The sequence below is a fragment of the Trachurus trachurus genome (genome assembly GCF_905171665.1).
Source record: "Trachurus trachurus genome assembly, chromosome: 23".
Classification (NCBI taxonomy): Eukaryota; Metazoa; Chordata; class Actinopteri; order Carangiformes; family Carangidae; genus Trachurus; species Trachurus trachurus.
The window spans coordinates 18,281,538-18,307,823 of NC_139912.1; the positions used below are offsets into that span (position 1 = coordinate 18,281,538).

A 26,286-nucleotide genomic window follows, 5' to 3' on the forward strand; every position below is an offset into this window, starting at 1 on the left:
TGTCTACATTCCTTTGTTGCCTGAAATTCGATTGATGCTCTCTGATTGTTTGTATGTAGCCTGTTCGGTGGTGCAGTGTGCTCCTCCGGCCGCTGGGCGGAGACAGAGCGGCGCGTGTCTTTGCTAACGTCGTTGACTGTCGCGCTTGGCTCCTTGTTGTTGTGCCGCTGCCTCTGTCACGTTTAGCCAAAAACAGTTCAGCGAGGAGCGACATCAAATGTTGAGCTAAACGCTTTCAGTGGAGACTCCAGACCACAACCCGGACATTTAGAAAACACCGGTACGTTCAACACATCATAAACCCGTGGACTCGTTTCCATATGTAACGCCTCTAGCCGCAGGTAGCCAGTGCTAAGCAGGTATGTTAGCATTAGCTAACGTTAGCAGAGGCTTGGACAGTCATTGAAAACATCCCTGGCCTGTTTTTTGTCATGGATGTATATATCTATGGTTTGGTGTTAGCTTACTTAATAATATGGCGCCGTCCTGAAGTTGTAAACAATGTAAGAAATGTGTAGTGGGTGACCCTGACGTGTTTCTGAGTTACAGGCTCAATGCATTCCTGTTTTGGCAGAAGTAATGATGCTCGTGTGTGTGTGTGTGTTACAGGAGCACCGGCTGGTGGACAACAATGTCTCTGTATGATGACCTCGGTGTGGCCGCCAGTGACACCAAGACCGAAGGATGGTCCAAGAACTTCAAGCTGCTGCAGTCCCAGCTGAAGGTGAAGAAGGCGGCTCTGACCCAGGCTAAGGTAGGCTCCATACTCACATGGATGCACCGGCAACGAGAACACACAACCCAAACGTGCACATGATCAGTGATGGCTGTGTGTGTGTGTGTGTGTGTGTGTGTGTGTGTGTGTGTGTGTGTGTGTGTGTGTGTGTGTGTGTGTGTGTGTGTGTGTGTGTGTGTGTGTGTGTGTGTGTGTGTGTTGGCAGACCCAGCGGATGAAGCAGACCACTGTCCTGGCTCCTGTCATCGATCTGAAAAGAGGAGGCTCCAGTGATGAACGACAGATCATTGACACTCCCCCACACGCTGCTGCTGGACTGAAGGTACAGGCTCAGCTGACTCCACTGGTTTTCTTTCAATTCAGTAGCATTGGATCTTAAAGGGATAGTTAAACATTTTGGCAAATTCACCTAACTGCATTAATCTCTATAGTCTGGCAGTAGGTTCATTACCTTTAATTACTGGTGCATGTTGTTTTGAGCTACCTGCTCAGCGAACACAATCAAACGAATCAAAATACACAATCCAACAACTCCAAAACGCTCTGGAGGACAAGTTGTGACCTGCACATTCACCACACTATGAGATAATAATGCAACATTACGAGATGGAGTTGTTTTCGAGGCAAATGTGTAGCCGGAACTACATTGCAGACACGGCTGCTGGGCGGAGTGATTTCAAAAACACAAATAGTTCTGAGTATTTGCTTCATGTGTCATAATGTTACATGATTATTGCATAGCGTGGTGAATGTGCAGGTCACAACTTGTCCACGAGAGCGTTGTTGCATTGTGTTTTTGATGAGGGGACCTGTACCATTCACCTCCACTGTGTTAGCTGAGCAGCTCGCGTCTCTGCCCCGCTGATCTCAAAACAACATGCACCGATAATTAAAGGTAAGCTCCTATAACTATAGGGACTCTGGCAAAAAGCGAATTTGCCAAAATGTTGAACTATCCCTTAAATCAAAGATTCAGAAGGAAAATAATTGTTAGTGTTGAAAATGATAGAAATCAGAACTGTGTGTGGTAGTGATGCAGCTGTGCAAACACTTTCACCTTTTCTCTGAACAGCATCTTAAGTGTTATTTCCTGTTGTTTCAGGACCCTGTGCCCAGTGGTTTCTCCTCCGGCGATGTGCTGATCCCATTGGCAGACGAGTACGACCCAATGTTCCCCAACGACTACGAGAAGGTGGTGAAGAGACACCGGGAAGAACGACAGAGGCAGAGGGAGCAGGAGAGGCAGAAGGAAATCGAGGAGCGAGAGAAGTACGGTCATGTGTGTTCACACAGCGTTCAAAACATGACGTGTGATTATGTATTTGTCAGAAACTAAAACAGAAACCCAGCTCCTGTCTGATTCTGAGGCTTGGTGTGTTGCAGAAAGAGAAAAGACAGGCACGACGGTGGAGCTCCCAGCGGTTTCTCCCGTTTCCCGGCAGCAGAGGGCGAGTCAGACGAGGACGAGGACTATGAGAAAGAGCGGAGGAAAAGAAGTGAGTGTTTCCCACTGCCTGGGTCAAACTTATTATTATTATTACACAGTGTGATATGTGACCTTTTATCACGTTTAAATCATTATGTTGGTCACAGAGGGATGTGTGAGACTGATCAACACCATTAGTGTGATTTTCAATAGGATTTAAACAGGAAACAAGACATTACTGAATATGATACAAATCATTTCCCAGCTTTTAATGACAGCCATGTTTCAACCAAAACAAAAACAAAATCTTTCTGTGCCTGTGTGTGTTTGTGTATCTCTCTCTCTCTCTCTCTCTCTCTCTCTCTCTCTCTCTCTCTCTCTCTCTCTCTCTCTCTCTCTCTCTCTCTCTCTCTCTCTCTCTCTCTCTCTCAGGTATGGGTGGAGCAGCCATTGCTCCTCCTTCATCACTTGTTGACAGAGATGGTAGGTGATGATCCATCAGAGTTAGATTTATTTTTCATTCCCATGATATGAACTCAGAGACTTATTGATAGGAAGTATGAATGAAGTAGTCATATACTAGAATGAAAACAGTGACATCAGTAATAGTTTATTAAACTCCTAAACAAACAGTAGGAATCAACAGGGAATGATATGAGGTGGGAAACATTACACAATATTTACTAATTAAGCATGTATTTAAGCTGTATCTAACTGAATGTGGGGTAAGTGCACTGGTCTGGACAACAACAAGTTGACAACAGTGAGCTGACATTATAAGACGACTGGAGCGACCTGTCATCAGTGGTCCTGTCTGTGTTCAGGTTCTGCTTCATTTTCCTACGATGATGAAAGTCGTCCTGCCAGAGGTTCCAAGGCTGCCATCCCTCCTCCGATGTATGAAGACGCAGACCGGCCGCGCTCACCGCCCGGACCCACCAGCTCCTTCCTGGCCAACATGGGGTGGGACACACACGAATACACACACACACACACACACATACAGAAACAGACACACAACAGGTCCCCTATTGAAATTGTGAAATATGTTAGTAACAATAATTAGAAATGTAACTTATTTCAGTTAAATATTTTTTGTAACCTTCATTGAAAATAAGCAGATTAAAGTTGTATGCGCCAGTGTTCATTATTTAGCTCTGAGCAGCTCACGGCTCTGAGCAGCTCACGGCTCTGCTCCGCCGTTCTAAAAATAGCTTGCACTGACATTTAAAGGTAACAAACCTACTCCTAAAACTATAGGGATTTTTTTTGTCAAGGAATAACTATAATTAAAAGCAATAGTTTGATTGCTCACTTGTATGTGTGTGTCTTGCATGTTATAACTTAATTTGCTCTTTTTACAAATGTCCTACGGTGAACATGAATTGATTTAACTGAACTGTTCAAATGTTGTCAGAAGTGTGGTGGTGAATGAGCCAGGACAAACGGCTTTACTGCTTTCTAAACGCAGAACGTTTTCCCTCCTGTTGATTCCCTCAGAGGTACGGTGGCCCACAAGATCATGCAGAAGTACGGCTTCAAAGAGGGCCAGGGACTGGGGAAGCACGAGCAGGGGCTCAGCACGGCACTGTCGGTGGAAAAGACCAGCAAAAGGGGAGGGAAGATCATCATAGGAGACGCTGCAGAAAAACGTGAGTATTTTACACGCTAACATTCTCTTGTCATCATTAATACACTGTTCCTGTGATCAGCCGAGGGGCCCTCGCGTCATCTCTTGTGTTTTATTCTGTGTGGTATTTGGTTTCTGCTTTACACTCATTAGTGCCATTTTTTCATCACTCAGCTGATTGACTGTGACTCTGTGCACATTTTCTACTTTTTTCATCTTGTGTACACGTGTGTGTGTGTGTGTGTGTGTGTGTGCGTGCGTGCGTGCGTGCGTGTGTGTGTGAGCAGCAGGGTCCAGCTTGTCAGGTGTCGGTGAGACTTCAGGCGGAGGCTCTGCAGGTTGGCCTCCATTCCATTTCTCTCTCTCCCACATGCAGAATGTGCCATCCCACTAATTTACTCTCCTGGCTAGAAGTGTGTTTGCATGTGTTTTTTTGTTTGTTTTTTTAGATCTACTTTCACTCCCAGTAAACAGAGTGAACACAGTGACACTGTATGCCTGTATTAAAGGGATAGTTCAACATTTTGGCAAATTGGCCCATTGCCATAATCCCTATAGCCATATCATCACTACAGACACACTGCCTCAGCGGTAACAGTTGGAATCGACTCAACTTAAAGGGACAGTTCAACATTTTGGCAAATTGGCCCATTGGCATAATCTCTATAGTCTTATAGGTTCGTTAACTTTAATTGTCGGTGCAAGCTATTTTTAGAGCGGCAGAGCAGAGCCGCGAGCTGCTCAGAGCTACACTACGGAGGCTAGTGGGATTTCTTTCCCTCATCAAATACACAATCCAACAACTCCAAAACGCTCTGGTGGACAAGTTGTGACCTGCACATTCACCACGCTATGAGATAATAACACAACGTTACGAGACAGAGTTGTTTTTAGAGGTAAATTCATGCAAAACCACTGAAGCGCATGTCCATCGGGGCAGTTTTTCAACATGTAGTCTCTGTATTTACCTCGGAAACAACTCTGTCTCGTAACGTTCTGTTATTATCTCATAGCGTTTGTTTGATGAGTTTGTTGAGGGAAACCAAGAAATCCCATGAGCCTCTGTAGCCTAGCTCTGAGCAGCAAGCAGCTCTACCCTGCTGATCTAAAAATAGCTTGCACCGACAATTAAAGTTAACAAACCTATAAGACTATAGAGATTATGGCAATGGGCCAATTTGCCAAAATGTTGAACTGTCCCTTTAAGTTGAGTCGATTCCAACTGTTACCGCTGAGGCAGTGTGTCTGTAGTGTTGACGGAGGTAGTGGTGCATGGTTTCCTGCTGGATGTGTGTTAGTCCTGTCCACACTAACGCTGCAGTCTGTACATGTTGTAGGTTTGGTTTCAGTTGACCACATGAAAAAAGTGTTATTAGTGTGTTATCTTCCTTTTCTCACTGCTCTTACTTGCCTGCATGTGCACTTTTCTTCTAACACAATGTCCCTGATGGAGAGTTCAGTGAGAAGATTGATACCAAAGACGGTTTAGAAACAAGACGCCTCATTACGATTCAGTTTCCTGTATCAGCAGCAGGTCTTGACTCTATTGACTCCAATGGGAGAGGTGAACATGAACACAGATTATGGTCGATTCTTTCGCCCCATAGTCACTGAAGTAAACATTGGACTCATTTTTCACAATCCACATCTCATCTGAACATTTTGACAATGAAATGGCAAATGTCAGATGGACAAACAGGAGAAAATGAACTTTGTTCAAGACCTGTCTCTGTCTCACTCTCTCGGGAGATCTAGCACACATCTCCGAGGTAACATCAACTAACGTTAACGCGTTTTGGTGATGCTAAATATGACTGTTAGCTGTGTACATATCTAATGTCAGCAGAAGACAATATAAATAGCTCACCTACCTCTACTGACAACTTTAACCATCCCCACACGCGTTCACAACAAGGTAGGGATACAGGCAACCACACCCACTTAGGAGACAGGAAGTGTTAACCGTTTCATATCATTGGCGCAGCTTGTAGCGAGCCATCTTGTCAGAGTAGAGGATCTTTGTTGATAACTTTTAGTCTTAATGGAGCAGGTGAGTTGTATAAACAGTTGAATGAAATGAGGAAATTAGAGACTCAGACTGTTTTATCAGGCTGTAAACATGTTTATTTCTGTTGTAAAGTAAAGAGTGGTGGAACCACAGGGGCTGCAGGTTTTCACATTCCATCGCTGGCTTCATGTTTCAGTCACATGTTGTTGCTCCCTGGAAACGATTAGTGAATGTCCGAGGTGCACGGAGGTGTAGGTTGATGTTTTTTGACAGAGCCACGCCAGCTTTTTCTCTCTGTTTAGAGTTAACACTGAAGCTGGGAAAAGAGGGTTAGGGTTAGAAATGTTGTTATTTAATACCAATTCAAACTGTGACTGTAAACCGTCTGCAATGTCAAGCCAATGCTCACAGTTTAAACTTTACATGCTCACACTGTACGGTCCAGTCATCAGCCACGACCTGACACTGTGCTGGCAAATGTCGATAAAGATTAGATTTGTTTGAGGCAGGTTTGTTAGCAACAGTAACAAGACAGAAGAAGCTCCTGTCTTGATGTGTGCTGCTGACACCTGCATGCTGATAGGAGCAGGGAGAAACCGAGGCAGAGCCTGTTACAGCTTAACCTACCTGGCCTCCAGGTTTACTGCCCGGTGTTGTGTTGTCATGGCATTTTCACAACCCCTAAATTGACACAAATTAGACCACCGACCCCCCATTGGACAAAATTTTGAAGCAAACACCAGAAATACACAAATATTGAGACTGAAGAACATTACTTTTTTAGTATACGTTCAAATTAGGGCCAATGGCGTGAATTTGTGGAAATATTGTAGAGAAATTTCTGGAAAAAGTGGTACAATTTCTCTAAAAACGTTTAAACATTTCTAGAAAATAGTGATAAAAATTCTCCCAAAAAAAAGTTTTTAAAATAAATTTTAGAAAAAAGTGGTAAGATTTCTAAAAAAGAAAAAAAGTTACACATTTTCAAGAAAAAAGTGGTAGAATTTCTCAAAAATAATTCTACGTAGAAAAAGTTGGTAAGATTTCTAAAACAGAAAAAGTGGCAAAAATTTAGAAAAAAAGGGGAAAAAAAATAGAAAAAAGTGGTAAAATTTCAAGAAAAAGTTGGGGACCCCCTTGAACCCTCTTAAGGATCCCTAGGGGTCCCCGGACCCCACTTTGAAAACCATTGATTAGAGGATCATCATGTTGATCAAACTGTAAAAACTGATCTAACAGGTAGAACCCACACTTGTAGTGGGAGCTGGAGTGAGGTTTTCCCTCTGCAGTGGCGCGGTTTGGCCACTACGTGTCATGGTTGATCACTGCTGAGTGAACCTGTTATCTCCGTGGTATACAGACCCTGTTAGATGTCGTCCTGTTCTCACTTCAGATAAAAATGAGTCTTAATGACGGCATGTCCTCTGATCAGCAGTCTGATGACAGGTTGGTGTGTGAGTAACCAGAGGCTGAAGACTGAGCCGTGCTGCATGTACAGCATAAATATGTACCTACAGTATATGTGTCGGTATCCTCTGCTGCATTGTCAGTTTTCCAGGACAACTGACCGTTAATGGAACGCCTGCACCTCTGACCCATTTACAGTAGTTACTCAGCCACGTGCGTGACACAATAAAAAAAAACACCAACACCACTGCTGAGAAAGCAGATAGTGCATTATCTCAGCAAACACAGAGCCGTGGCTTTCGACTGCATTTAGAGAAAAGATGACAAATAGTTTCATTTATCACACGTGTTGGATTGAGCTCTTTGTCTGGAACACTGCAACCAGATACAGTTTGTTGTTCTGCTTCAGTTGCTCCATCCAGTGAAGAAAGACAAACATTAACCTGCAATATGTTTCCATCCACCCAGCCGACTCCTCCAAGAAGACGGAGGCAAACCCCCTCACAGAGATCCTCAAGAACCCCACCAAGGTGGTCCTGCTCAGGGTATGTGTGTATGCATGTGCAGACATTGATCTCAGTGAGATACAAGAACACTCCAGGTTTAAGAGCAGTGTCTCTGTAAATATATCAAATGTATAACACATACAATAGTAAGAATAACTGAATTAATCAGAATTTGCAATATCCAATATGAAAATAATAATAGATCACAAATCCAAAACATTAAAAAGCATGTAAATGATACAGTAAGTGAAAGTAATGTGGGCGGTAAGGGGGTTAAAGGGCTAGTTGTGTTATTTGTTGTCAGGTTGTGTGACGTCACCATACAGAGTGTGAACCCTGCAGTAGATCCAGATCAGCACTCTGACACTCTGACTCTGATTTCAGTTGTAATGATAATATTAAAAAAAAGATTGTACCATTCTGACCAAATGGGGGTGCTCACATCAGATTTTACATAGAATTCCTTTGTTTTCTAATAATGCATGATATATAGACTATTTTGATATAAACATCAGCAGTGCTTAATCTGTCCATGAGGAGGTCCTGGTACAAAGAAGGTGATGTTCTGTTCAAAAAAGTTGCAACAGGCTTTTTTTTTTTTTTTGGCAGCTCCCACTGTTTGGATGTATTACACTTGGCCATTAAAATTTAAATTTAATTCTGTGCAGCTCTGCTAGAAGACGTTCACTGAAACAATCCAGTATCTGTTTATTTGTCGTGATATGTTATTATCTTAATAACAGTTAGTGGGTAAAACAGCTTTTTCCTCTAGTTGAGAATAACAAACAAAAGGGTGGATTGTTTCAGATGGTGTAAGATTATTCAATTACAAAATGAATGTATAAATGTAAAAAAATAATTTTATTATCATCCATGTTGCCTTCATCCGTATGTGTCTGTCTGGTAGAACATGGTGGGCCGAGGAGAGGTGGACGAAGACCTGGAGGGAGAGACGAAGGAGGAGTGTGAGAAATACGGCAAAGTGGTGAAGTGCGTCATTTTTGAGGTGAGGGACACGAAGCGCCGGACTTGACCCCGATATTGTCGTAAAGTTGTCAGATGGGACGATCACAAACTCCCTCTGTCCCTCTCAGATCGCAGAAGTTCTGGATGACGAAGCTGTCAGGATATTTCTGGAGTTTGAGCGGGTGGAGTCGGCCATCAAAGGTCAGTGTCTTCTTGTCGTCCCGCCGCAAAGCGAGGCGCATTTTACTGGAGCTGAAAATCACAGTCGTAGCTCTGAGTGACATCAAAAGCCAAGATTTAAACAGGTGGAGAAGCTATGTCATTAACTTCTCCATCCACCATTTATTTTACACAAGCTCTGTGAGACTTTTCTGCTATGCTACTTTAGGAACAAACATCCTGGGAAATCTGTTCTTTTATAGGGAAATAAGACATTCTCCAGAAATTAGAGCTACATCCACATTTTCATTACATTACATTAAACACAGCTGTTCTGCTGTGTTTTCTTCCCCATCCACACAACTCTGCAGTTGTTGTGCAATGAACACAGATACAGTTGGAAAAGCTTCTGCACACATTTTAGTTTGAACCTTCAGGGGGTGAGTTTTAGATCACTTTCCACCTTAAAGGGCTATTTCAACATTTTGGCAAATTCGCCCATTGCCATTACCTTTAATAAACATTCCATTATTATCTCATAGCGTGGTGAATGTGCAGGTCCCAATTTATCCATGAGAGTGTTTTGGAGTTGTTGGATTGTGTATTTGATGAGTTTTGAGGAAAAGCTTGGAAATCCTATGAGCCTCCATTGCGTTAGCTGAGCAGCTTGCATCTCTGCTCCGCTGATCTAAAAACAGCTTGCACCGACAATTAAAGGTAACGAACCTACTCCTAAAACTATAGGGATTATGGCAATGGGCCAATTTCCCAAAATGTTTAGGCAGGATCAGACTACATGAATTCAGGCCGATTTTCACACGATTTATGAACGTTGGAAATGAAAAACACATATGTAGTGTAACATAACTGACGATCAGCAATTTTGCGACGCCCCGATGGAAAGTCTAGCGTGTTTTTGAATTTCTTCACCTTGTCTGACGATGACAGAGCGCCCTGACGCATTGTTTACACAGCGTTAAGCTCGCTTCATGTACACAATGTAAGTGAATGAGATGAACACATTCACTCTGTCCGCTAGCACCACACACTGCGCTATGGTAACCATGATTGACAGTTTGTTGTGACGCCTCCCCGATGACCTATGAACTCGTGCAGGGTCGCGATCGGTCGTGATTGGTGATTGATGAAGACACGGCAAGAATTGATGTCACTGTGATCGTTAAATCTGACATGGTGACCATCCGTTTCCATGGTGACCATCCGAGCTTCGTGTGAATGTTCACCGGACCAAACACAGGACCAAATGTAGGAGCCGGTGTCCCAATACACAGTGCACCTTGGGTAGAGGATGGACAAGAAACACTGTCATGTCTCGAGGACAGACGTGGACGGATGCAGAAAGCAAAGTCAGAGTCATTCTGAAAGTGCAACCGGGTGTTTGATGGTTTGAAGATCAGTTTTATGTAATCGCTTCCCTTTCCTCCCATCCTTGTGTAACTGCTCCAATAATATGGGTGAAAGTGTGTCCCATCCTAAATGGGTCGGCCCAGATCAGAAACAAGGTGAGACTCGTCTCCCTGCGGTGTTACATCATACGTGGCCCAGCAACCCAGCCGTCTCCCTGCGGCACCGACACAACCGCGCTTACATCACCACTCCAAGAAAGCGGGACAGACGCTCGCAGAACGACAGTCCGATGGGTTTATACTGAGGAGGATGATGATGATGATGACGATGACGATGGCGACAATGATGGTGTAACGGGCCATTCCTCCGTATGGAGGACAGAGGTCAGGTGCACACGGCAACAAGGTGGAGACGACCTCTGTTGTTAAAGATGAACTGATAACACAAAGGGTCAGTCCCAGTCAACCTGGTTTCTCTCTGTGACTCATGGTTTCTCACCTTCGACCTATTTTAAATACATTTCCTGTTAAAGAGGAACTATGCAAGATTTTTACCTCAATTTAACAGCTTCGGAGTAATTGTGATGGTTAAATGACTTGTTACAGGGAGAATGGAGGCTCTCTCTACCTAGCGTCTCTTGGCTGAAAACCAACCTCATAAGATCAGAGCCTCCGACCCGGTGTCCCAGCTCTCGTCTCACAAGACACATGGACTGCTTTACGGCACTATGATACAAATATGCCCAGTAATCCCTAATCTCTTGTTTATGACAGACAAGACTACACAAATATACACATAACATTTCCCACCTCGGTTTATAGACTGCCTTCTCGCTGGCTTCATTGAAAACAAAAGTTTTTTCAACAGTGAAAATCTGCACTCTAAAACTGTAGGGGAGCTCTGTAGAGAAAAAAGAGACCAAAATGTAGAAAAAGTGACGGACTTGATAGTTCCGCTTTAATTTATTTAGTTTTTGTTAAAGGTCCAGTGTGTAACATTTGTCAAGCTTTATTGGCAAAATCTGAGTATACTACCCATGAATATATTTGTATGAGTTTATAATCATCACTATAAAATAAAATTAGTTTGGTTTTCGTAGCCTTATAATTATTCTTTTATGTAGCAAGGATCTTGCTTTAGTGAGTGCGCTGCCATGTTTGTACGGCAGCCTGAACGGAAAATCCAGCCAGTCAGCGCATGTTTCGCGAATTATGCGCGTATAAATAAACCACGGAAGGAAAGAAGAAGGAGGAGGAAACAGCAGACAGCATTGTAAAATGGTTTAGATCGTCACCTCATTGCTCCATGCTACTGAAATACTCTCAGTCGTCCCAGTCGTGGTAAAAAAAAAAGTTTTTTTGTCCTCGGAGGCCACCGTCACTTTGCTGACGGGAGGGGTGAGCGCTGCTCGCTCGCTCGTCACATCCAGCGAATCTGAACACTGGATGTGACGATTTTACCCCATTTTACACACAGGACCTTTAATTCAAATGAACAGTTTTTCCAACACGATACAAACAGCTTGGTTTTGTACGGTCAGTGTGGAGATAGTGGAGCTGATGTGCACACACACGAATGAAGGCGCTGCATGACGGTGTCCTGTCCTGTCCTGTCCGGTCCGGTCCTACAGTGTCCCCCCAGGTCAACCCATTGGATCAGGACACACAGAAACAGCAGGAGGCCGTTCATGTGACTGATAACGTCGACGCTGTCAGACAGGACGCAGCGTGCACAGAGTATCTTAAAGGAAGGTTACCTTGGCGTCTCCACAGGACAGCTGTCACTGTGTGATGCTGCAACAATCCTGAGAAGACGCGCTGATGTCAAGGCTCTCTCTTTCCAAGAAAGCCAGAGCATCATCATCACTCTCACTGTGTGGCTTTGTGTTTATTTCACACATATCAGAATCGCCCTACAAGGAGAGATGATTCAGCCTTGGCTTTGTTTAGTTTGGTCTTTGCTGTTAAATCACATTTTATTGTTGCCAAAACCAATAATCTATGAGACAGGCTGACACCAGTCATTATATTTAAGTCTCATACACTTTGTAAAATTTCCACACGGGCCACATGTTGTTTTGTTTTGGCTTCCTGTCACAGTGAACACCGTGGGCGGTGGGATTAACCTCAGATGATCCAGACTAAAAATATGAATCCCTGTCTACACATCACGTTTTTATGTTTCGAATAAATGAGATGAAGCTTCCGACTCTGAGCGTCTCTGTGCGTTTGTTCATTCAGGGACTGACCCATGGTCGAGGAGTGAAACACACACCACCCTCCTTACAACACAACACACACACACACCAATGCCTCTTCACAGCAGCTTGTCAAAAGGCACTCTGGGACACGTACGAGTATGAGAATGGGGATTTTGTGTTTTTCTGTAATAAATCCTGTTGTTGAGAGGTTTATCTGTGTCCTGGGTACAGTCTGACCTCAACCGTCTGTCTCTCCCTCCTCTGCAGCCGTGGTGGATCTGAACGGACGGTATTTCGGCGGCCGGGTCGTCAAGGCCTGCTTCTACAATCTAGACAAGTTTCGGATTTTGGATCTCGGCGAACAGGTCTGATGTCGCCATGGGAAACCGCACCAACTCCCGATGTGTACATAAACCTCTTTTTTTTTTACGTTTCCTGAAGAGCAGCAAAGTGTCTGGCGATCCAGCCTTTAGATTATTGCTGGTTTCTTTTTCCCTGTGATGATATTATGTCAAGATAAAATAAACTGTTTAAAATCTGTCAGATTTCCTGTTTTCTTTATTATTATTTATCTGCAGATTTTTCTTCTTTTGAACCTGTTCTATGAAGTTCAACATCAAAAATGAGCACAGTCATGGTGACTGGGCTGCACTGGTTTTCCCGTAATAATATTTCACAAATATATAAACACTTTCTGGCTAAATCATAAATCCAACTAGAAACTTGTTCACATCCTGTTATGGACCAGCTTGCATCATCCAAGAAGCCTAGTTTTCCTCTGAATTTCGTCTGACATAACACCGGCTCTGCAGTAGTGCGACCGTATCCCCAGTGCCACATCGTCTTAATTTAGCCCTGATGGATTATGGGAAGGGGACTGGGACGGTGAGCACAGTCCCAGCCTCATTCAGAACTTATGTAAGTGCACAGAGCGGGCCCTTGGAGGAGGCGTCCCCATGGAGCAGGTTTAGTTCAGATCGGAGAATCGGAAATAAGAGGAGGGGGCCCATTTCAAAGATTTCATTCTGTAATTCATATTGTAAGGCTGCAGGGGTCAAAGGTCAGGGAGGTGTGTGTCTGAAATATCCTGCTCCAGTGGAGTGAAGATGACCTGCTCAGAGGAAAACATCTGATATTACTCCTGTTGATTTAAATGCAAAGTCTTTTACTTTGAAAAGCTGTACCTACAAAATAAAGGTCATGGCAGAGAGATAAAAAGCTGAATGAGTGAAGATGGCAAAAAAAAAAACTACTACCAGCGTCCATGCAGATGTCAGGGTAAGTAGCTTTGTTATGGCGACAGTGGAACCTTTACTGTAGCAGTGGTGTGTGTGAGCATGTGTATGTGTTTACATGCAGGAACCAGACGGGAGGCTGATGGCGAGAGCATGTCATGAACATGCACAGCAGAGTGGAGCGGTGTGGTTGGCCAGTCAGTGGCCCATTAAACCCTGACCTAAATACCAGCGGGCATGAGACGGGATGAGGTCGAAGGGTCACAGCGCTCGTGGCTTAAAGTGGCTGGATGTCACCAGAGGTCACGTGTGTAAATGTGTAAATGTGTAAATGTGTGTGTGTGCGAGGGCAGGTCCTGCAGGCTGACCTGGATATGATGAGTCCGGTCTCTGCTGAGGACGATACACCAAAGACTCGAAAAATCAGGGTGAAGCACGGCTTAAAATGAACACTTAATCCAAAATCCTCAGTGGTCTGAACAAATGTATTACCTTGTGGTGAAACCATAAAGTGTTCAGCTGGTTATACACAAGTTGCAGAGCTCATTTCAACTTTTTATGAAGCTCCAAACACATTTTCACTCACTTGAACACATTGAGCACTGTGATGCATGATGGTAAATGCAGGTAGCAGAACACATTCATAGAACACAGGTGCTTAAAAACAACAACTGATTATATTTGATGATCCAATACAGAAGGAAGGTCAGAGTGCACAAGTAGTTCAGGGTTGAAACCTGAGGTAGAGCAGTGATTACAGGTGAAAGAGCATTTTCTTGTTGGAAGTAAGAGAGAGACTACAAACCCTCTGTGGCCACTGTAGAAGATGTGAATACCATTTGCAGCTACTTGTATGTTATCACCTTAGAACTGTGAGGCCCAAATGCATCCTTAGTTTTTGAAAATTCAATTGTTTTGCATGACTACAGTCCAAACTAAATTACATTAACGCATACATGGTATTTTTGTATTTTTCCCCCAAAAAAGGAAAATTGAATAAGTTGTTAGATGTCATATTAATTACCTCACACTAAGTCGGCTTTAGCTCCATTTGGTTTCACTTCTATTTTTGGGAGATTTGTTCCAAAACAGAAAAGCAGTTTTGAGTCCAAACTAAACATGAAGAAGCAGCTGTATCATTTGCATCATCTGTCATACAACCCTGGTTAAAAAAAAAGACACCGTATGAAACAAAAATAGAAATTAATATACTGATATGAAAAACATTGAAAGCCCATATTTAATTGAAAATTGCATGAAGATGTCTAACTGACATGTCAATATTTTTTTCAAAAATTCTCTGCCCACTTTGAATTTGCAGCCAAAAAAAAAAAAAAAACGGTTGGCACAGTGGCAACAAGGGAATGGAGATGTTGTGAAATGCCAACAGAGATCAACTGGTGCAACATCTCACAATGAGGGCATCCAAGAGGGTTCACCACTGAAAGACTGTTCTCGGAAATGGTGCAATGTCTTTGCTGGTTGGATCACACTGCATCAAAAACAGGCAGGATTTTTTTGCTTAGTCATTGCATCTACAAATAGAAACCGTGCAAAAAAGGAAAGTGAATATAAACATATATATAACCAGATCTAGAAACTAAAGTCCAACTTTCAGAATGACAGTAGCTGCTCTTTTCACATCCTAAACACTTGTTAAAAGAGAAGCTGATGCAAGAGAGTGGCAAACGGGACCCAACTGTTCTCAAACATGTTGCTGGTATCAAATTCAAAGTGGGGAAATCATTTTTAAAGAATAATGAGATTTCTCAGTTTCAGTCTAAGTGCTATTTTCAATTGGGTTTTTACATATTTTGCAAATCACATTCTGTTTGTCTTATATAGTGTCCCAAATTTAAAGATAGTGGATAATCAGATAAGAAAATGAAACATGTTGGACACAATGAAGTAAATAATAGGTGTCCTCAGGAACAGTAAGGATCCATAGCCTGAACCTGTGTCATGGTCCACCATAGAGGACCCCGTCCCTGAGTCCTTGAGCCTTGTCTCTCCTTCCACGAACGTGACTGTAAAACCCAGAGACTCCGTCCGTGTTCCCAATCTTTATCTTCACTGTGGTTCACTATCAGAACGAACAAAAGACACTGTTTTACTTTCACAATGACAGTTTCTCCATCAACACTTTCACTTCAGACTGAGACACGTCCCAGTCCCTCAGAGTGAGAGGTCACAACCTGAGCTCGTCCAAGTCCAAACGCCCCTAAAATGTCTTCTGCCTCCTGTTGTCCTGATGAAAGCAACTGCAGAACACAAGGACGTACGACATCAATATCACAGTGGCACTGCCATTGTCTTCTCTCTGTAAGCTGCTCTTTGTTCCAGTGGTTCAAAGAAACCAGTTTATCACTGATCCTAGTCCGTTGAGTAAACAGGAATCAGGTTTTTGGTAAAAGGTTGGAGGGAGGTCAAGTTTTTTTTTTTTTTTTTTACAGTGCAATAAAGTCAGGTCACCCACAGTTGAAATCTTTATATAAAACATCTTTTTGAAAGCTGCAAGATGCTTGACAGCAGTAAGTTTAATGAGGATTTGATCATCAGCCAAGTTCTTAATTATCAATCTGTTTATTTTTTTTATGCAAAATATGCGCGTGTTTGTGCGCGCGCATGATCCACACTTATGAATCCCTCTCTACAGAAAGCGTGGTGTACATTATTTGACTGGAGGTGATCATCACACCTCCCCGGTCCCTGAGCTGTCAATCAAACTCTATATTAGGCTAAGAGCTGATTTCAATTAAACCCATCGAGGGAGTCTGGCCCTCTTTGTGACACTCATATAAGAACAATCTTTGGTCAATTTGGGTTTTTTGAAAGTTGAAACTGCATTAGTAGTGTGTGATAAAGTCCATTATGACTCAACAGGACAGACGGAGAGAGGAAGCGTCGCAGGGCGCGTGCTGCAGCGGCACGTAGACGCACAGGCTCCATCTGAAGAGACGCAACCTGCGTTTAAACATTAATGTGTCGGTTTTGAATCAGACAGACAGCTGATGTCGAAATAACATCCACATCATCATTATCGTTATCAATTTCCAAAATAATAATAAAAAAGGCAATATTACGTCATTCTATGTGCTTATAAAAGAATAAATAATTGCCTACGTTAAAAAAGACAACAAAACTTCAGAGCTCCTGCTCAAGAAAGATATAGGCCTATAGTAGGCTATGCTATAACATTAAAAAGTTAAATCAAATATAGGCTATTAAAGTTATATAAAGTTGCCTGTTTCATTTAGCCTACAAGATGTGACATCATACACTTACAGTAGAAACTGGGGGGAGGGGTATTTGATAATAATCAATGAAGATGTAGCCTAGAGCAATAAGTCATATAGAATATAATAATATAATAGAATATTAATAATTGCTGTAAATGTAGCCTAATAAACACCACACAGTGACTTGTTTAATAAAAAAAAAATAAAAAAAAAGGTGAACTGAATGTTTAAAATAGACTCCATGTAAAACAGAGTCAGCCACAGGGAGGCGCTGTGACACACCGTCAGTGTGTGTGTGTGTGGCTGTGTTGTGTGGCCGTGTTCATGTCGTCACCACAGTCACGTTGTTTCCCGGCCGGGCGGGCGGAGTTAAATAGCTGCTGTGCGCCGCAGACCGGCAGCAGATAAGCTCCGAACAGCTCTGAACGACACGAGGCTCCCGCTCCAGCAGCCACCGGCTCTTTTCTCGTCTTGTCCCCCGGAATAGCAGCAGCAGCTCGGTTCCCTTGTCCTGTGGTGACTCCAGTCCCTGAGGAATGCCCAGAGAGCTGACCCAGAACAGGATCCAAAAGATCTGGGTGCCCACCAAAGATGACAAGCCGGCGCCCCGGAGAGGTACCGGCTCCTTTCTACTACTACTTTATACATGTATTTAGTATTTATGTGTGACTTTTTTATGAATGAATATCATTTTATACACACAGTGATCATTTTAGAGTGCAGCAACTATTTCATTTTTGAAGTCTAAGTAGCTAGGTAGCCTACTTATTTCCGGTCGTACATCTGAACAGAAACCATCAGTGTTGCTATGGGGATAAATTAAAATGTATTCATCCATTCATTTATTTTCATTATTTTTAATGTAAATCGTTACACTACACCTGTCTAGTCATTATTTGAGTCTTGAGTCTTCATCAGCACGCGCGGCACGTCCCACCTCTGTAACCGGAGCACGACGAAGCCCCAGTCGCCATGGTTACCTCCTCTCATTCTCTATGTGTGTGAGCGAGGGGGGTATGAGTGTGTGTGATGCCTTTGTAGCCTTTTTCTAATTGGTCGGTGGGCAGTGCGTGTGTGTGGTTCGATCCTGTCCTCTGGCTGCAGACCAGAGAGAAAGCAAGTATTTTTATATTTGGTGTATTAGCAGCTTAGATCTGATGCATAAGCAAAGTTTTAATGAGTTTTGAACATGAAAAATAAAAAGTTGCAAAGTTGCATTTTAATTTATGGAAGAAAAGAAATAATAAACAGTTTCAATAAGGTCTGTGCACTAGAATCGTGCACCAACACTTATAATCATGTTAACCATGTATGCATTAAATAAAGTTTTAATGCATAAAGTGGTAGAAATGCAGTGCTGCTGATTGTGCATTGGGATGTGGCTGGTAGAGATGCAGCGGATGATGATGAGGATGATGATGAACCAGATGCCCGGGCGCTTACTTAAGAATTTGATCCGTTTTTCCGCCGAAGCAACGTGGCCTTTGTGTTATGGAAACAAGATTAGCAGCGAGGGGAGGAAGTGTGAATTAGAGCTCTTAGTGAGCCATCCCATCAGTCCACCAGCTCCTCTGCCTTTAAATCAATAGTGCGTTTTTTAAAGTTATTTTTTGGGCATTTTTGTCTTCACTGGACATTGGACAGTGGAGAGATGACAGGGAACGGAGAGAGCGAATAGCAGAATAGACACGGGAATCGAATGGGCGATCTCCTGCGCAAGGGTCAGAGCCCATGTTGGACATCGTCTTTAATCACTGACCCACCAGAACACCCCACAGTGCATTTTAATGTGGCACTACAGCATTTTAATGTGGCACTACAGCACATTTTATTCACAAAGAGCGCCCTGCATTCCTGTGTCGGACTCGGTTCACTCACTGCAGCAGCATCAGCATGCACTGACATATTTTATGATATCAGGGTTACTGCGTATTTAGACTAGTGAAAACATGTCACTATCCTGGTTCAATGTGCTGAAGTTGGTCGGATGTGCAGTGAGGTGGAGGTAACAGGCGGGTGCAGACGGCCATGTGCTCACTGGGAGTGTGTCAGCGTGGAGTGGAACTGATCTCAGGTCGGTGGGTTTGATCCGTGAACCCAGGCGAGGTGCAGCTCAGGCTCTCACCGGTGGAGTCATTTCAGACAGCAGAACGCGAGATGTTTACAATTAAGAGTGTTATTACAGGAGCTGATTAAGTTGTGCTAATGCTACCTAGCTAACAGTAGCTCCTCTTGATGAGTCCTCAGTCCACGAGCTCCAGAACACAACACAAAAGGTTGCTACTTCTTCAGGGCAGACTGGATATTACAGTGACTCGGTATCGGAAAATGTAAACTGTGCTAACTTTAGTAAAAGACGCAGCTGGAGTTAACTCTAAGTTAAAAAAAATGTGTTTTTTAGGGGCGTCGTGTGGCGTAGTGGGTTGAGCAGGCACCCCATATGCCGAGGCTACAGCCCTCACTGCAGTCGGCCCCGGTTCGAATCCCGCATTGGGCAGCCATTTACTGCATATCATTCTCCCTCGACTGCCTCTCGCATTCCTGTCTCTCTCAACTATCTATACTATATAAAATAAGTGGTTTGATGCTGAATTCTAAGTAAAGTAAACAGCTGTAGCTACAAGCTAACATTAGCTTTGTAGCAAAAAATCACATAAAGCTCCTTTAACGAAGACCTTTATTCTTGTTGTTTGTTGACAGCTACAGTTCTTGTCATGATATATTCCTCCTCCCGTCCCTCTCTACAGGCGGCGGTGCCCCCTACTTGGCCAACCCCCCCACCGTTATCGTGATGGTGGGTCTGCCGGCACGGGGCAAGACCTACATGTCCAAGAAGCTCACCCGCTACCTCAACTGGATCGGCATGCCCACCAAAGGTACACAACACAACACAACACAACAACACTCATCAGTTCAGTGTGTTTCCAGGAAGCATCAGTTCATGTTTCTGTAACTGGGACGTCATGTTCACACTCACTTCTCTCCTTGTCTCTGTGTGTGTGTGTTGTAGTCTTCAATGTGGGAGAGTACCGCAGAGAGGCAGTGAAGAACTACAGCTCCTATGACTTCTTCAAGCCTGATAATGAGTGTGCTGTGAAAATCAGGCAGTAAGTCTCTCTTATACATGCACACACATATACTCACACACACATGTACATGCTTATCAGTGTAGCAGTATTTTTAAAGGTTATATAAAAAAAACTGTTCTTGCTCTTCAGGCAGTGTGCCTTAGCAGCCCTGAGGGATGTCAAGTCCTATTTGAAGGATGAGGGAGGCCAAGTAGCGGTGAGTTACCCATCATGCATCATGTTCTCCATGACGTGTCATGATATGCAGCTGCAACCTTTTCTCTAAAAAAAAACCCATTGTCTTACGAAGCCCTGTCTTATTTTTTCCCTTTAGGTCTTCGACGCCACAAACACAACAAGAGAGAGGAGAGACATGATCCTCAAGTTCGGCGACGAGAACGGCTTCAAGGTCAGTGATGTCATGGCAAACTGAGGCGTCGAGGTGCGACATCATTAACGATCCGGTCTGACTTTTAACAGCTCTGTGTGTCTTTATGCCCAGATCTTTTTCATCGAGTCAGAGTGCGACGATCCCAACGTCATCGCGTCGAACATCATGGTGAGTCGCAGACACGACGCAAACACTTACCCGTGCTGCTCTGAGCGATTCCAAATATAAACCACTCTCTGGCATCAGGCGTGTTCTCTGCCGTCTGACCGTCTTCCTCCCCCGCGCAGGAAGTGAAGGTGTCGTGTCCAGACTATCGGGACTGCAACAAGACGGACGCAATGTTGGATTTCCAGAGGAGAATTGAATGCTACAAAACCAGCTACCAACCCCTGGACCCAGATCAGCACGACAGGTAAATCAAAGTCACCACCACCGCCGCCGACACCTGTAACGACCCATATGAACTGTGACCTTGATGACTCACCTCTCCTCCCGTTCGCTGCGTCCCCATCAGGGATCTCTCCTTCATCAAGGTGATCAACGTCGGCCGGCGTTTCCTCGTCAACCGCATCCTGGATCACGTCCAGAGCAAGATCGTCTACTACCTGATGAACATCCACGTCCAGCCCCGGACCATCTACCTGTGTCGGCACGGAGAGAGCACCGACAACCTGGAGGGGCGGCTCGGAGGCGACGCCGGCCTCTCGCCGCGGGGCAAACAGGTACACACAGAGAGCTCATCATCATCATCGTCATTGTAGAAATCATCATGGCTTATCTCCTTCAGGGGTTAAATAGGCTACTGTTCTCCTCCCTCCCCCCGCTGCAGTTCTCAGCCGCCCTGGCTCGGTTCGTGGAGGAGCAGCAGATGAAGGACTTGAAGGTCTGGACCAGCCAGCTGTGCAGCAGCATCGAGACCGCCGAGCACCTGGGGGTCCCGTACGAACAGTGGAAGGCTCTCAATGAGATCGATGCCGTGAGTGTCACCGCGCAGCTTGTATCTGAAGCATCCACGGTAATATATTTGTGAGACATATGATTAAATGAATTTGTGCCTGTGTTGTTTTTAGGGAATATGTGAGGAGATGACCTATGATGAGGTGAAGGAGAAATTCCCTGAGGAGTTTATTTTGAGAGATGAAGATAAATTCTACTACCGCTACCCTGCTGGAGAGGTACACACACAGATAACACCCACACACTGTCATATTCCTCATCTGCATGACATCTAGTTCAACTAAATATAAATACACCTACTTTGCTGTTGATTCTTTAGAAGACGGAACCTTTAAAGGTAGAGTCTGGAGGTTTGTTCGTTGCAGTTTGTAAACAAAACTTTCAAACTGGGCACTACCAGCAATAAGCAGCAGTTGTCAGCACTGCAAAGAAAAGGAAATACAGTCCAAGTGAAGCGCTGGAGCGGCTGGCCGATAGCCGGCTGTCACCGACATTGGGAGCCTCGAGAATTATGCTGTAACGAGTAGGAGGGTCGTTGTTGTGAGCTGGGAAGCGGGTGCTAGCGACAGATGCTAGCCGCCACCGCTAGCGGAAGATAAACACAGAAATGTATCTTTTAAACAGCTCAATAAAGCATTGAAACACAATTAGGAGCCACACCCAGGCACACTCACTAAAACATATTCAACAACAGTAAAAAAAAAAAAAAAGTTAGCGTCGAGCTAGTGGATGCTAGTGGTGGCATCCGCCGCTAGCACTCGCTAGCGGGGCTAGCAGTTCTCCTACTGCTGCACGGAGCTTTACCTGAGCTCTGTCATTGGCTGGAGAGAAAACTCTGACTCTCCACCCATAAGCGTCCCCACCGTCACCACCACACAGGACCAGAAGCCCATAGGTGATGATTAAGACGGATTTCATTCGTATAAGTCTAGTGTTTATTTTTGCGCAAAAACCTCCAGACTCTACCTATATATAATATATTATATATTCAAAAAAAGAATAATTACGATTCCAAAATCTGGGAACATAATCAGATCCAGATTCCAGACCCAGAACCCTTACATTAATACACACCCTTCCTGCCTGCAGTCCTACCAGGACCTGGTCCAGCGTGTGGAGCCGGTCATCATGGAGCTGGAGAGGCAGGAGAACGTCCTGGTTGTTTGCCACCAGGCCGTCATGCGCTGCCTGCTGGCCTACTTCCTGGATAAGAGTGCAGGTAGGGGACTACAGCTCCTAAGCTCAGCATCTAAAACCTCGAGTTAGTAGTTATAGTACATTCAATCTGCTGCACCTTTATTCACATTATTTTTTTTCCATCCATGCTTCCAGAGGAGATGCCCTACCTGAAGTGTCCCCTCCACACGGTGCTGAAGCTCACGCCGGTCGCTTACGGATGCAAAGTGGAGTCCATATATTTGAATGTGGAGGCAGTGAACACGCACAGAGACAGGCCGGAGGTAAGGACGAATCAACTATCAGCCGCTCTCATTTAAAGATACCTTAGTTACAATACTCGGGCATGTGTGACGCGATGTGTTGTCGTCCCCTGCAGGAGGTGAAGCGAGGTCCCGGCACCCTGATCAGGAGGAACAGCGTGACCCCTCTGACCAGCCCCGAGTCCAACATCAAGAAACCTCGCATCGACGACCTGGACGAGGCTCCCATCCAGGAGCTGCCCCCCTCCGTGGCCCAGCTGGCCCTCTGCAGCCCCTCGCACCTCCCCCTCAGCCTGGCTGGACAGGTGAGTCACCACAAGCCGACGCCTGTCTGTGTGTGTGTGTGTGTACGAAGCGTCACGTCGTAGGACATCGCAAGTCAAACAGAACAGCACATTTCCTCCGTCTGTTTCCTCTCTGCATGTGTGTTCACTCACTTGTGTCCCATCCTCTCTTCCTCCTCCTCCTCCTCCTCCTCCTCCTCCTCCTCCTCCTCTGCTCCTTGCAGCACTGGCTGGGCAAAGTTTGCCTGTAAGTACTCGCTCACTTCGGTATCTCTGTCTCTATCACACTCACTTCCTGTTGCTGTGTTTACATTCTGTCCCGTGTTTGTCGTTCTCTTTCACCCTACTAACACGTAATTGAGTAATTTCCAAATATATCCTAGCGTAGTGTCCCTACATTTCCATAAATAGCAGATTTATTTACTCTGATCAATAGTCTGAACTTTCCCAGACTGGACTCACACTGTTTCCTGGCAGTGAGCGGGAGGGGGAGGGGGGGGGGGGGGGGGTCTTCAGAAGGAGCTCACTGCCTAGTTTACATTCCTGTGATTCCCGTCTGCTGTCGTCACTCTTCCCTGCTGACTCATGCTCATTGTCCTGTACTTGTTCCCTGTGTTTGTTTGTGTTTGTGTTCGTTTCCGGCCCCCGTCTCGTGCTCCTTAAAGACGAACCACCCTCCACTATCTGAAAGTGATTTCACTCTTAGTCTTCCAAAGGTAAACACGTTGTAGGTGTAGCGGCTTTGCGCTCGCTTTCATAGTTCCGCCGGCAGTTCAGCCACACCTGCCGCAAGTGTCAGCTGAGCTGTAGTAGGCAGACTGCTGCTAACTGAGTAAACTACCCAGCAGGCTCATGCAGCAAAGATAAACTGTTGCTGACGCACAGCTGCATTATTATGTAGATCAGATCAGATAAACGTTATCGTCACCAAGGGGAAATTGCCAGACGCAGCCGCAGTCACATGTGACAAATAATATGTTCACACATTAACATACACAAACATAACAATAAGTTGGTCTGAACTAACTATGTGAAGCTGACAGGATTAAAATGCTCAATAAGAATGAATAGATAAGAAAAATTGTAACACCATTTAAAGTTGACTGAATGGATAAGGTTATTTATTACATAATAATTAAAATAACGTGTTTCACAGATCTGACTCCAATAAAATTAAAAGTTGTTCAGTCTGATTTTTACTTGGAGAACTTGATATTAAAGATACTGAGGTATTCTAAACTGCATTTTCATTTCAACACATTGTTGTATTGTTCCACATTTACAGAACCCAGTGACTCGGAGCCTTTGTTGTTTTTGAAAAGGTCAAATACAGTACGGACTTTAGAAAAGGCTGTGATCTCTGCTAAAGAATCTTTTAATACTTTATTGCAAAGCTTCATGCATAATCAGTCTTGTAACCAATCTCTTTGCATCTTTGTACAAGTATATTCACAAAGTAAACAAGAAAAATGAATGAAAACAGACAAACACACAAACAAGGCAAACGGTGGTACTTCCCAAATTAGGGTCTCTAAGAAAGAAAGGAAGAGAAATATAATAAAATTAAATTAACTAAATGAAAAATAAATGGCATCAGCTTCAACCATCCAAACAGGTCGTTAAATGAGCGCCCAAGTCGGTGCACTTCACTGAGTGCATGATGGGAAATAGCATGTCTGCGCTAGTTGTGCTGCGACAGTGGAAAAGTGTAGCTAGGGTTGCTGGGTGTGTGAAGATCCTGTCAGCTTCATTCATAATCACCTGAGGATTAACGTGTGGCTGGCACACACACACACACACACACACACACACACCCATGAACTCCATGCTGGTATTCGTGCCCTCTAAAAATATCACGGAGGAAGTCGGGAGCTGAGAAAACACATGTGATGTAACTTGTGGTTCGGTGGTTGCGTTACATTAGAGAGTATCGTTTTGGTAACAGTGTTTACACAACAGCTCTGCCTCTTCCCCTCCTAGGCTTGTATTGTGCGATGTTGTGTTCTCATAGTTGGCTCAGTACGTGATGCATGACAGGTCTTGACATCTCGCTGTGTTTTTTTGTGTTTGCAGAACCTGAGGAGAAGCTCATCCGGTCGCCACGACGTCCTGCAGCCCTGCCAATGAAACAACATTGCACTGGTGTGACATGAAGCTCAACGAGCCAGAGAGTGGATTCTCACAATAACAACCAGGAAGAGTTAAAAAAAACAAAAACAAATGAAAGTTATTTTTATCCAAAAAAAAAAAAAAAAAGCCTTTAACTGGGTAAATGTATCACGCTGTCAGCCAAGGACTCTGCTCAGTGTCCAGACAAACTGATTTGTTTTTAAACCAACAGTCCTTCCTGGACTCACCTGGGAACCAGTTCCCTCTGGTTCACGATGTGGAGAGAGCAAAGATCTGACCTCCATCCACCTCTCTGTGTCTCACGTCCACGTTTCTCTAAAACTGCGGCAGAGCGTTCTCACCGAATTGGCGATGTTTTCACGCCGACCCGCTACAAAAAGAAAATCAGCGATTACTTTGCACAATGGGGATAAATTAGTACTTGGGTTTGGTTTCACGTCACTGTGTCGCGGTGATGGGAGGTGGTTTTTTCGCCGTAGAGTGCCTGTAGCGCTTGTTACTGCAAGCCCGACGCCGCTTCTCTTGCTCTTTCTCCGGACTGGGTGTGCTTGAGGAGGGGCGCCACATTTCACCTAATGACTCCACATATCGATTCAATCTTTTGTTTTTTTCACAGATTTTGTCTATTTATTTTTCCATCGTGTGTAGTTCAAACGCCGTAGCACATGTTTGATCATTTGACAAAGTTCTTTATTTTACTTCAGCTGTCATTGTCTGCTACGCACAAAATGTACGCACCTATATTTTTGTTATAACAAGGCGTGCTGTTAATAATATCTTTATAAGTGTTGCTGTACATACAGAGTGAGTGGAGATGTGTGGGAGAGAACTGGAAGTCTTAGTTTTTGTACTGAATGAAGCAGGTTATCTAATGAGACAGAAGCTGCTGTTCGCCTCTCTCTAAGTAAAACTTTACACATGTTTGCTTGAGATACTTGAAAATTGTTTTTTGTAAAAACTTGTTTTATTATATTCTTTATTTATTTTTACGTAGTTTTGAATGACTGCTCGGAGCGAGAGGCACCTGATTTTAATCTGAGGACTATGCATGAGAGGACAGTATGTTGTACAGTTGATTTTGCATCTGCTGGACCAATAAATTCACTCCAGGAAAATACACATCATTTGTTGTTTGGT

The 26,286-nt window shown here is 44.1% G+C and overlaps 2 protein-coding genes across 6 annotated transcripts; both read left to right on the forward strand.

The window, feature by feature from the left end:
- Positions 1-141: 141 nt before the first annotated feature.
- Positions 142-12,946, forward strand: rbm17 (RNA binding motif protein 17). Of its 2 annotated transcripts, XM_083999655.1 has the most exons (13): positions 142-280; positions 610-754; positions 942-1,058; positions 1,839-2,005; positions 2,120-2,232; positions 2,595-2,645; positions 2,987-3,125; positions 3,663-3,814; positions 4,080-4,130; positions 7,676-7,752; positions 8,621-8,719; positions 8,808-8,880; positions 12,674-12,946. In XM_083999655.1, the coding sequence occupies exons 2-13, from the start codon at positions 632-634 to the stop codon at positions 12,775-12,777; spliced, it is 1,266 nt and encodes a 421-aa protein (XP_083855781.1). In that variant the 5' UTR covers positions 142-280; positions 610-631; the 3' UTR covers positions 12,778-12,946. The 2 variants fall into 2 exon arrangements, with proteins under 2 accessions (XP_083855781.1, XP_083855782.1); XM_083999656.1 differs by lacking the exon at positions 4,080-4,130.
- Positions 12,947-17,309: 4,363 nt separating this feature from the next.
- On the forward strand, positions 17,310-26,268 carry pfkfb3 (6-phosphofructo-2-kinase/fructose-2,6-biphosphatase 3). 4 transcript variants are annotated; one of them, XM_083999651.1, is made up of 15 exons: positions 17,310-17,495; positions 19,628-19,756; positions 19,891-19,987; positions 20,099-20,165; positions 20,283-20,357; positions 20,451-20,507; positions 20,627-20,751; positions 20,854-21,061; positions 21,169-21,315; positions 21,410-21,514; positions 22,386-22,515; positions 22,629-22,756; positions 22,852-23,040; positions 23,244-23,266; positions 25,093-26,268. In XM_083999651.1, the coding sequence occupies exons 1-15, from the start codon at positions 17,417-17,419 to the stop codon at positions 25,097-25,099; spliced, it is 1,566 nt and encodes a 521-aa protein (XP_083855777.1). In that variant the 5' UTR covers positions 17,310-17,416; the 3' UTR covers positions 25,100-26,268. The 4 variants fall into 4 exon arrangements, with proteins under 4 accessions (XP_083855777.1, XP_083855778.1, XP_083855776.1 ...); XM_083999652.1 differs by lacking the exon at positions 25,093-26,268 and adding an exon at positions 23,685-24,054; XM_083999650.1 differs by lacking the exon at positions 23,244-23,266.
- The last annotated feature ends 18 nt before the right edge of the window (positions 26,269-26,286 follow it).